This window comes from Leptonychotes weddellii, unplaced genomic scaffold (assembly GCF_054177405.1).
Source record: "Leptonychotes weddellii isolate Sample4059 unplaced genomic scaffold, ASM5417740v2 HiC_scaffold_5045, whole genome shotgun sequence".
Taxonomy (NCBI): Eukaryota; Metazoa; Chordata; class Mammalia; order Carnivora; family Phocidae; genus Leptonychotes; species Leptonychotes weddellii.
Window position 1 is genome coordinate 1 of NW_028017884.1, and position 11257 is coordinate 11257.

The following is an 11257-nucleotide window of genomic DNA, read 5'->3' on the forward strand; positions in this document are numbered from 1 at the left end:
TCCAGTGTGCATGTCCCCCCATCCACCGCACCCCGTGCAGTGTGCATGTCCCCCCATCCACCACTCCCCATCCAGTGTGTGCCCCCTCTTCCACTCCTCTTGTCCAGTGGTGCCACCTTCCTGTACCTTCCATAGATGCCAGCATCCCTGTCCCTGGGTGGTCTCCGATCCTGGCTGCTCCATCTGTAGAGTGAATAAATGTCAAGTTTCTAACCCTAGACTTACCTTCCCTTGAACCTGCCTGCCCCCCGCCCCAGGTATTGCTCTGTATCTCTCTTCTCCTTCACAGCCAGTTTTCTCCAGAAGCCACATATACTTGTTGTCTCCTGTCCCCAACCTGCTCCTCAGCCTGGGGCAGGCTAGCTCCATCCATATCTAAAACAAATTGCTCCCACCAGGGTCACCAGTGGTTTCCAGGGTATTCCTTCCAGTGAACACATGACCAGTCCCTCTCTAACCGCAACTGGCATTTGATTTTTCTGTTCCCTCCTCCATGACACTCAACTCCCCAGGGCTTTAGGACAACATTTCTTGGTTCTTCCCTCAGTTCTCAGGCTGTACCTTGTTCTATCTTTAATGCCCCCCCTCCCAAAACACACGTACCACCCCAAATGTGGGTACTTCTAAAGGCTGTGTCCTTAGTCTCTTTGCCTTCTGCACCTATCTCCTTGGGACATCATCATGCCCCACCGTTGCTGTCATACCCCACACTTAGCCATCTCTCTGGACTGGGTCATCTCACAAGCCCCACCCACTGCTCATCGCTCTAGGCATCTAGTCCCTCCTCACCTGCCCACCTATCCATCCATTCACCTACAGACCTTTCCACTTGTCCATCCATCTATCCATGTACACCCCACCACACCCATCGTCTGTTCATCATCAGAGTAAACACTTACTTAGCACTTACTAGAACACTGTGTTTTATGCACACTGGTTCACTTAAGATTTTAGTAATCCTGTTGAGGTAATATTATTAGTACCTCTCTATTACAGATGAGGAAACAGGTAAAGAGGTAAAATGACTTGCCCAAGGTCACACAGCTGCCTTACCTGTCTTCTGGTAAGACATCAGGCCAGCCAACTGCCCAGGCCTGGCCAAAGGGGGCTTTCTGTAGAGCAAATATCATCCTATGTCCCTCCGGTTGATCCGCAGTAGGCTCTTCATTGCCTTGGGTTCCTGTGGACCGGCTTCAGATCTTTCCTACTTCATCTGGGGACATCTGTCTCCGTTTCACTCCTACCTGGGTGTACCAGAATTTGCTATTCTGCACTTGCCCTCACTCTGCCGAGATGGCCTGTCCCTCAGCCTAGCCCAGTGCCAGGACTGATCACCACAGGTCCAGATCTCAGTGCCTGCCCTGCAGGATGTGAGCCTCTTGGTGGAGATTCCTCCTGGACCCTCCTATGCTCAGTCCATGAGTGAGTGAGAGGGGTTCATCTTTAGTTTTCTTGCCCTGGCCTGCTGCTCATCACCAACATGTTGGCTGAGGTGTCGGATTCCCAGGGTTCTCACCCCTTGTGGCCCTGGGCACATGATTCAGTCTTTGAAACCTCAGGGTCCCGATCCATAACTTGAGGACTATCTAGTGCCTGCCTTCAAGGCTACTCTGAGGCTGACCCAGTGGGCTGTACTCACAGGCTGAGGACAGGCAACACCTCCTGATATTGTTGGTAGACACAGGTTCTGCATCTTGAATCTGGCTCACAGTAAATGTTTGAGAAATGCTTGCTACTATTTGTTGGGCAGAAGGGCCCACCCCACCTTGGCTGGTAACAGAACAGATTCCCCATTTCATCCCAGACAAGTGACTTGTCTTCACCCTAAGTTAGAATCTGGCATGCCAAATCTGCATCTTCTAGGAGCACAAGCTTTTCCCATGGAGCTCTCTTCTGCCTCACACGTGGGCTTATGGGTGCTCGGCAGGTGTTTATATGCTACACAGTAAATGCAGTGGGGAGGAAACCCAGAATGAACTCGGCACAAATTTCTGTGTCCAGTGGTGGGGGTGGAAGCAGACCTAAAAATGATGATGATGAATGATGATCTCAGCCTCCTTACTGGGATGCTTCTAGGTGCTCAGCCCTGTGCTGTAGGCTTTAAATGGCTCCAGCTCTGGCAGCCCCCCAACAGGGGCCAGCATTTCTCCTGAGATTAGGAAACTGACATGCCAAGAGGTTAAGGATCAGACAGTAACTGCTAATGCTAGAGTTCAAACCTCAGTCTTCCCATGAAAGCCCACCTTTGCTGTGCCCGGGGTACAAGAGCTGTCATGCAGGACAAGATGTAAACAGTGCAGTGTGGGAGGCCTGAGCTGACCACCTCGGTGGTTAAAGGAGGGGGCGGCTGGGAACAGGCCATCTACACTTTAGTAAGTTCATAAAAATGTGACCAAGCACAGAGTGAAGCCACGAATCAGTGTAGATTTCCAAGGCACTCTACCAGAGACCTGTGTGTGTCAACATGGAAGGGCCATTCATCCACTCTCCTGGGACTGGGTAACACTTGCAGCCTAACTGAACACACCTATATGGCACAGATGTCCATACCGTGTCCACAAGGACACTTGGGAGGTCTTGCCGGGTTCTAGCCAGGCAGCAGGACAGTGAGGGCCCTGAGCATTCCAGCCCCACTCTTGCACAGACCCTAATGCTTGCACATTGAGGCAGGCAGAATGGGTATCGTTTTAAGACTATGTTACCCATGAGATAATGGAGTTTCAGAGGGGCTCAGGGCCTGGCCTGGGGTCACACAGCCAATAGGGAGTAAAACTAAAACATGCATCAGGTGCTTAGTCTAAAATTCCATTTTAATTCTTCCTCCTTCCTTTTCACCCAACCTTACTGAAATTCAGCCACTAAGGTTACAACAGTGACCAGGCAGGGTCTCCCAGTCAGTCCATTTGGGTCTCTGGGATGGAGCATCTCAGGGCTTATCTTTTCACAGAGCACCTTCTCACCTGGGCACCAGCTCTCTTTGTGCCAGATGCATGGCTCAAGTGGCCACAGTCCTGCTGCCCCTTTGACTATAGTCACTGTATCACTCCTCCCTTCCTCCCATCTCTGGTTGCCACCAGGGAGCTCCCAGCAACATCTGCTTGTTCCACTGTTGTGATGTGGCCTTGCTCAGTCTTGGGTGGAAGCCCTGCACCAGCCACCTACCTCTTCTCGGCAGTTCTGTCTTCACGACTGGGGATCCTTCTTTGGGCCCTCTCAGTGTGGTGGGGCTTGGGCAGGTCTTGGCCCCAACCCGGTATACCTGTCAGAGTTTGGGTCCTTTCTCAGTCTGTTGGTGGAGCCCTCCTCTACCTTGTATCTGAACTAATACCTTTCCCCAAGTCTTCCCAAGAGCCCTCCCAACCCAGCACCAGGTTTGGGGTACAGAGCCTGGGTGTCCAGAGAGGAGCCCAGGCTGGGGGCCTTGCTCAGATTCTATGCCCTGGGCTCCGCGCCTCCTCTTTTGCTCTCCAACCCCAGCCTCCATGCCCTCCTTGACCCCGTCCTCCCAGTCTGGTTGGCGCTTCCCGCCAATTTCTAAGGGGTTGTCTTTGCAACCCTTGCGTCTGGGACCATGGCTGCTCTCTGCAGAGGGCGGGCGCTAGTGTCTGCAAGGGCCTGGTCTCACTGGATCCCCTCTATCCACAGGGGAGGATGAAAAGCTGGCGTCCCTGCTGGAGGGACGCTTCCCGAGGAGCACATCAATGCAAGATTCAGTGCGCGAGGGCCGTGGCATCCCGCCCCCGCCGCAGACCGCGCCGCCACCCCCCCCTGCTCCCTACTACTTCGACTCCGGGCCGCCCCCCGCCTTCTCGCCGCCGCCCCCTCCAGGCCGCGCCTACGACACGGTGCGCTCCAGCTTCAAACCCGGCCTGGAAGCGCGCCTGGGCGCTGGGGCCGCAGGCCTGTATGATTCCGGCTCGCCCCTGGGTCCGCTGCCCTACCCCGAGCGGCAGAAGCGTGCGCGTTCCATGATCATCCTGCAGGATTCCGCGCCAGAGGTGGGCGACGTCCCCCGGCCCCCTCCCGCAGCCACCCCACCAGAGCGTCCCAAGCGTCGGCCGCGGCCGCCGGGTCCCGACAGTCCCTACGCCAACCTGGGCGCCTTCAGCGCCAGCATCTTCGCGCCTTCCAAGCCTCAGCGCCGCAAGAGCCCGCTGGTGAAGCAGCTGCAGGTGGAAGATGCTCAGGAGCGCGCAGCCCTGGCTGTGGGCAGCCCTGGCCCAGTCGGCGGCAGCTTCGCCCGCGAGCCCTCCCCGACGCACCGTGGACCTCGGCCAAGCGGTCTCGACTACGGCCCTGCGGACAGCCCCGGCCTCACGTTTGGTGGCCCAGGTCCAGGCAAGGACCGGCGGCTGGAGGAGCGGCGCCGCTCCACCGTGTTCCTCTCGGTGGGAGCCATCGAGGGCAGCCCTCCCAGTGCGGAACTGCCCTCCCTGCAGCCCTCCCGCTCCATCGATGAGCGCCTTCTGGGGACCGGCCCCACCACTGGCCGTGACCTGCTCCTGCCCTCCCCCGTCTCTGCTCTGAAGCCATTGGTCAGCGGCCCAAGCCTTGGGCCTTCAGGCTCCACCTTCATCCACCCGCTCACCGGCAAACCCCTGGACCCCAGCTCCCCCCTGGCCCTCGCCCTGGCTGCCCGTGAACGGGCTCTGGCCTCCCAGGCGCCCTCCCGGTCCCCTACGCCCGTGCACAGCCCTGACGCTGACCGCCCTGGGCCTCTGTTTGTGGATGTACAGGCCCGCGACTCTGAGCGAGGGGCCCTGGCCTCCCCAGCCTTCTCCCCAAGGAGCCCGGCCTGGGTTCCTGTGCCTGCTCGCAGGGAGCCGGAGAAAGCACCCCGGGAGGAGCGTAAGTCGCCGGAGGACAAGAAGTCCATGATCCTCAGCGTCCTGGACACATCCCTGCAGCGGCCAGCTGGCCTCATCGTCGTGCACGCCACCAGCAATGGGCAGGAGCCCAGCGGTCTGGGGGCTGAAGAGGAGCGTCCGGGCACCCCAGAGCTGGCCCCGGCCCCCACACAGTCAGCAGTGGTGGCGGAGCCCCTGGCCAGTCCCCGGGCCCAGCCCCCTGGCAGCACCCCGCCAACAGACCCTGGGCCCGGCCAGGGCAGCTCGGAGGAGGAGCCAGAGCTGGTATTTGCTGTGAACTTGCCGCCTGCCCAGCTGTCCTCCAGTGATGAGGAGACCAGGGAGGAGCTGGCCCGCATTGGGCTGGTGCCACCTCCTGAAGAGTTTGCCAACGGGGTCCTGCTGGCCACCCCACTTCCTGGCCCAGGTCCCTCGCCCACCACGGTGCCAGGCCCGGCCTCAGGGAAGCCGAGCAGCGAGCCACCCCCTGCCCCTGAGTCTGCGGCTGACTCAGGGGTGGAGGAGGCTGACACACGCAGCTCTAGCGACCCCCACCTGGAGACCACGAGCACTATCTCCACGGTGTCCAGCATGTCCACCCTGAGCTCGGAGAGTGGGGAGCTCACCGACACTCACACCTCCTTCGCCGATGGACACACTTTTCTACTCGAGAAGCCACCAGTGCCTCCCAAGCCCAAGCTCAAGTCCCCGCTGGGGAAGGGGCCGGTGACCTTCAGGGACCCGCTGCTGAAGCAGTCCTCGGACAGTGAGCTCATGGCCCAGCAGCACCATGCCGCCTCTGCTGGGTTGGCCTCCGCTGCCGGACCTGCTCGCCCTCGCTACCTCTTCCAGAGAAGGTCCAAGCTGTGGGGGGACCCCGTGGAGAGCCGGGGGCTCCCTGGGCCCGAAGATGACAAACCAACTGTGATCAGTGAGCTCAGCTCCCGCCTGCAGCAGCTGAACAAAGACACACGCTCCTTGGGGGAAGAGCCGGTTGGTGGCCTGGGCGGTCTGCTGGACCCTGCCAAGAAGTCGCCCATCGCGGCAGCTCGGTGAGCAGGGCAGTGTGGGGAGGGTCCTGTCCCATGTCCATGGCCCCATGTGTTCTTCCTCTTGTGCATCCACAGTTTCCTCTGTTCTTCCTCCACAGTCCATTCTATCCCATTCCTTACCTGTCCATGGCATCCCTCCCTGTCCACTTCTGTCCTTTTTATTCACCCTTGCTGTCTGTCTGAGACAGAAGTCTCTCTCAGGGATCTGAAATATCAGGGCTGCTGTTCTCTCCATCCCTGTTGGTGCTGGGAATGGGAGCTGGGCACCCATGAGAGACCCAGGCAGGGCATGAGCACCTCCCAACCCTCCTGGAGACTCCCTGCCTCGGGTTCATGTGGGCTCTCACTCTTTTGCTCCTGACCAAAGCTGCTTCTACTATTAAGGGTTGTTCTGTGGTCCATTCTGGAGTTGCCACCCCCCCCCCCAACCCGCCTCGTGGCCATGTGGCTGGTGCCACCATTCCTGTAGCTGCCTCCTGCCTTGCTTCCTTTTGAGGCTTAGAGTACATGGACTCCTTTTCCTTTGGGGGCCCACCACCAACTTCCTGTTTTCTGTCTCTCAGCTCTGCCTCAGTATCCCTTAAACACAGATTCCAGTGTATGATTTTCAAAGTGCATTTAGAAGCCATTCTTTGGTGGAGGTCACACCACCTCTGCACCCTCCATCTGCCCTCTCGCTTTTTCCATACCTTCCCTGTCTGTCTGTCTTCTCTTCCCACCTCCTACCAGGGTGGGGGCTGAGCAAGGGGCTGGGGTGCTGTTCTGGTAGAGCTGCCAGAGCCCCTGGGCTGATCCCTTGGATATTTCCTCGAGGACCCCATTCCCAAGGCTCTGCTCCTGAAGGGGATCCCCCTCGGGCCTGTGGGCTCCATGGATACATGGGAGAACTGGTTCCTGCCCACGGTGCTGGTCTGAGGCAGAGCTGGTCATCCCCTGGCTGGCCCTTGTCTGCCCTCTTCAAGCTGCCTTTGCCTTCTTTGCCTCTTAGGCCCTCCTCACTCTTCTGGCTTTGTCGGGGAGTGTGTGGGGTGCCACCGCCTGGCTCCTCCTTCTTGCTCCCTGAAGACTAACCTAGTGGGCCCTTTCCTGTCGTCATTGGAAGGCACAGTTCACAAAGCAGTGAAGGGTTCAGGTCTGATAAAGGCTTGTCTGATTTACCTTCTTCCAGTTAAGGACTCAAAAGATAAGTTGGGGCTTGGGAAGCTCATGGTGCCTCTCCTAAGTAGTCCAGGAATGTTGTCCTTCAGCTTCTGTCATCTCAGGGGCTTGCTCTGGGGCCCTCTCCCCTTTTTGCCTCTTCCAACTCCCAGCTGAATGCGAAAGCCCGCTGTCCAGCAAGGCAATGCTGAAAGTGCCCTGAGAGTAGGCATGGGTATGTCCAGGGGTGTCTGTTTGGGATGAGCAGCCCCGATCCTAGGCCTCTGCAGGACCTGACCCCCTGAGGGTGGGGGTTCCCTGACCCACCCTCGACCAGCCCCCATCTTCATCTCTGCTTCTCCTCCCTTGCCCGGCCCTCCATTCCTCTGTGTCCCGATGAACATCAAAGCCATTTAAAGTGGGCAGCACAGGGCCTGGTACAGTGTAGGCCCGCAATAAACATTTGCTGAACAGATGAAAGAACTAAGCTAAATGCAAGCACTGTCTTTTGCGATTTGAAATCTAGGGAGGTGGCTTAAGACAAATACCACCGAAGGACAGACGCATGATTCAGATTTACTGGTTGCCGAACCCCATGTCAGGCTCAGGTGAGCCCGAGTCGTGTCATTTGCTCTGCTGGCTCCCACGGGCAGCTGGGCATCCTCAGCATTTCTCCTCTGTCAGGGAAAGGGTCTCTTGTTCCATGGCCCTGGGTTGCACCAGGACACTGTGTTTGTTTTCTTTTTTGGATGTGGGATGGGGAAGGGTGGGACCCGCAGTAGCAAACTTTACATCCCATCTATTCCACAGGTCCACTGGAAAATGAGCCTCTTTCACTCAGTAGTTCTTGCAAAACTCCAGCCTCTGACTGGCTTCATGTGGGTCCCCTGCTTTCCTCTGAGTGAATCACTGGGGTCAGGGAGATGTAAGGCTGCCATTGGCTAGGCCTGAGTCATCTCTCTCCTAGGAGCCAGGGCATGGGGTCACCCCACCTAGCAAACAGGTGCTGAGAGTGAGGGAGGGTGGTTCTTCAGAGGAGAATCAGGTACTGTTACCAGGGTTCCAGATGCCAGATGACCTAAAACACATGTCCCCTGTGACATGGCCCTTCCCAACTTCAGCAGCTTGCTTAATTCCCTGGCATCAGCTTGGAGTCAGAGGACCCTGGATTTCAACTCTCAGCTAGCTCCATCTGGGCTCTGTAGTCTTGGACCAGCCCCTTCTGTGAACGTCAGTCCTTCCCATGTGAGATGATGAGGGTGACACACAGCATCACCTTGAAGCACTGAGCTCAGGCCTGCAGCATGGTGGGTTCTCACTATGTGTGCACTCAGCCAGGCCCTTTGTGGGAAATAAGAGTGCCAGATACCAGGGGCGCCTGGGTGGCTCAGTTGTTTGGGCATCCAACTCTTGACTTCAGCTCAGGTCATGATCTCGGGGTTGTGGGATCGAGCCCTGTGTCGGATGCTGCGTTCAGTGGGGAGTCTGCTGGAGATTCTCCCTCTGCCCCTTCCCCGACTCTCTCTCTCTCTCAAATAAATAATTTTTTTTAAAAAAAGAATGCCAGATATTGCACTAGAAAACATCAGGTCATATTATTTCACCTCTACAGCCATTCTGTTAGATGGACAATAGTATAATCTCCATTTTCCAGCAATAAAACTAAGGTTCTGTTGCAGCCAGCAAGTGGTGGTTATCTGTCTGGCCCCAGCCCCAGTCTCTGTTCACTGTAATCTGGAGCCTCTATTGTTAAAGCCCTTCTGGTGACAGACACTGGGTTTCTGTGCAGTAATCCCCTCTCATAGAAATGCACACTTGTTCATCTGTTAGGCAACACCTGTATTTATCAGTCTTGTGTATCACAAATAGCACGTGTATTCTGAAGTCACCCATCCTTGAGTCCTCACAGTGCTACCTGATCAGTCCGGCCTCACTGAGCCATCCCTCTGCCCTGCCTTCGCATTTCCGCTTCCCTCTGCACTCCTTTCTGCTCCCATTCATACTTCCTTTCTCCCTCTGTGCTGCCCCTCCTGCCCTCAGACCTGAGTGGGCCCAGGCAGGGGGCTGGGCAGGGGATGCTGTGGCCACGTGCAGTTGGCCCTCCACGTGGCTGGCGGGGGCTGTGGTGCCTACCCAGGCTGCTGGGCAGCTCTTGTTCCGCAGCTCGCTGTGGCTAGAATCCAGCGCTCACCTCTCGTTTCGTGATGAACTGCTAGGGATACTGCCTCGTAGAGGAATGTTCCAAGGCCTGACACTGGGGTGGGGCTGCCTCCCCCCCAGGACCATTCCTGGCATAATATCCTTGGCCACCTGGGGGGCCACACCTCTGAGCCTTGCCCCTGGTCCCTGGGTTCCCTTGGTTTCACCTGCAGGCCTGTCCCTCTCTTCACCTGATGGACATCACAGGAGAGTAAACACCCCCTTCTGCTCACTTCCCCACTGACAGCCCTGATGCCCTGTAGCCCCAAGGCACTCTGCCGCCTAAGCTCTTCTCGGGCAACGGAAGCTGCCCTGTGTGCCACAGATTTGAAGCTCAGGAACTTGAAATGATTGGCTCTTCTGTACTGTGGCTTTTTCTGGGTGGAAGGTCCAGGACCTCTGGCTTTTTGGAACATCGATCCCAGACCATCCACCTGTTGTACGCTTCCAGTTTTGGGTCTAGCCCTGGTTATAGACAGAACATCGGTCTTCTCAGAGCCCCACCGTGGTCTTTGAGGCCCACATGTGCACCCAACTCCATTTGTCTTCCACGCTCCACAGGTGGATTGGAATCCTGCATGTGGTCTGAAGTCCATGGTGGCTCTGAGCACCACAGGGACACTGAGTTCCACTGTGGCTCCCAGTTTTACATCTGTCTGACCCGCACATCAGGTTTTACTGGAAAAGGTTCATGGAGACATAGCTTTGGAAATACAAAGTGAAGGGGTATCTGTCCTGCACACTTCTTACCCCTCTGATGTGCTTTGTGCCTTGGCCTCACACCTGTCAGGTCTCAGCTCCTTCGGTAGATCACTAATTAGTGTCTTGCAGAAGACACACTCTCCTACGATGGGGGTAGAAACCCTGCTCTGGTGACCTTTTGTGGGCCCTGTTCGGCTAACACGTTTGGCAGGGATCTGGATACAACCCTGTGTGACTGCAGGTGTTTCAAGGCCAGCTGGGCTTCTTCTGGGACTTGGGCTGACACTTGTTGTGTGATGGCCGGTGCAGGGGCACTGGGGCCAGGATATGCTTTGTCCTCGCAGGTCCCATGAAGCTCGGTCACATGCTTCAGGAGCCCTGAACTCTGCTGGGAGAGCAGGAGGGGCTCACAGATGAGGGGATGTAGGGACATCTGGAGTGTGTTGAGGTCAGAGCTGTGAGTGGATATGGGCAGTGAGAAGGCAAAAGGCTGGAGATGCCACGACCAGAGAGTGCGCTTCGAAGCTTACAAGTTGTATCTAGTTTTGTGCTGCTGTTGAGCATTCTCTCCCTGAATGGGGCTCCCAGACTGTAAACGCCCCCAGGCCCAGACCTGCCCTGCATGAGTGCAGTGGCAGGAGGCCCGAGACAGAGGCCAGGACCAGAGCTTGGGCTTCTTCTCGTCTCTTGGCACCAATGGGCCAACAAGCAGTCAGGCCTGGGAGAGACATGTCAAATTATTTTTGTTTGATGATATTTTTTTTTCAGTGTAAGCTGTATTCCTGGCTTTGTGCTAAGTACTAGGAGTCAAGGAGGGCAGTTAGGAAATGAGGTGAGAGGTCCTGAATGAGACCGTGAAATGACTGGACCCTGAGGTGGCTGGGGGGATGAGGATGAGGACCTTGGTTAATGCTAGGAGCCCTCCAGGTGAAAAGAAGGAGGAGCTGATGGTGGCTCCCAGGTCCCTGGTGTGGGGAGGACTGGGGGAAGGGAGAGCATGTTTGGCGGCCCTCGTAGAGGTCTGGAGCTCAGAGGAGATTAGCTGGGCCTCACATGCAGCATTTTTGCACCCATCAGCCATAGCCAAGGGTGGGAGTAGACCACACGGCCCAGGAGAAAGTGGGAACCAAAAGGAGAACCCACAAAACCCATCTGGGAAGGAAGGGGTGGAGGAAGGTCAGCAAGGGGTCCTGCTACTGCCTTGGTAACTGCAGGTGTGTGTGTGTGTGTATGGGGTGTGTGTGTGTGTGTATGGGGTGTGTGTGTATGGGGGGTGTGTGTGTGTATGGGGTGTGTGTGTGTGTGTATGGGGTATGTGTG

The 11257-nt window shown here is 56.8% G+C and overlaps 1 protein-coding gene across 3 annotated transcripts; it reads left to right on the top strand.

Moving 5' to 3' along the window:
* Window positions 1–3605: 3605 nt before the first annotated feature.
* Window positions 3606–11251, top strand: LOC145719523 (SH3 and multiple ankyrin repeat domains protein 3). 3 transcript variants are annotated; one of them, XM_081811008.1, is made up of 2 exons: window positions 3606–5899; window positions 7563–11251. In XM_081811008.1, the coding sequence occupies exons 1-2, from the start codon at window positions 3702–3704 to the stop codon at window positions 7573–7575; spliced, it is 2211 nt and encodes a 736-aa protein (XP_081667134.1). In that variant the 5' UTR covers window positions 3606–3701; the 3' UTR covers window positions 7576–11251. The 3 variants fall into 3 exon arrangements, with proteins under 3 accessions (XP_081667134.1, XP_081667133.1, XP_081667132.1); XM_081811007.1 differs by having other exon boundaries at window positions 9409–11251; XM_081811006.1 differs by having other exon boundaries at window positions 9797–11251.
* The last annotated feature ends 6 nt before the right edge of the window (window positions 11252–11257 follow it).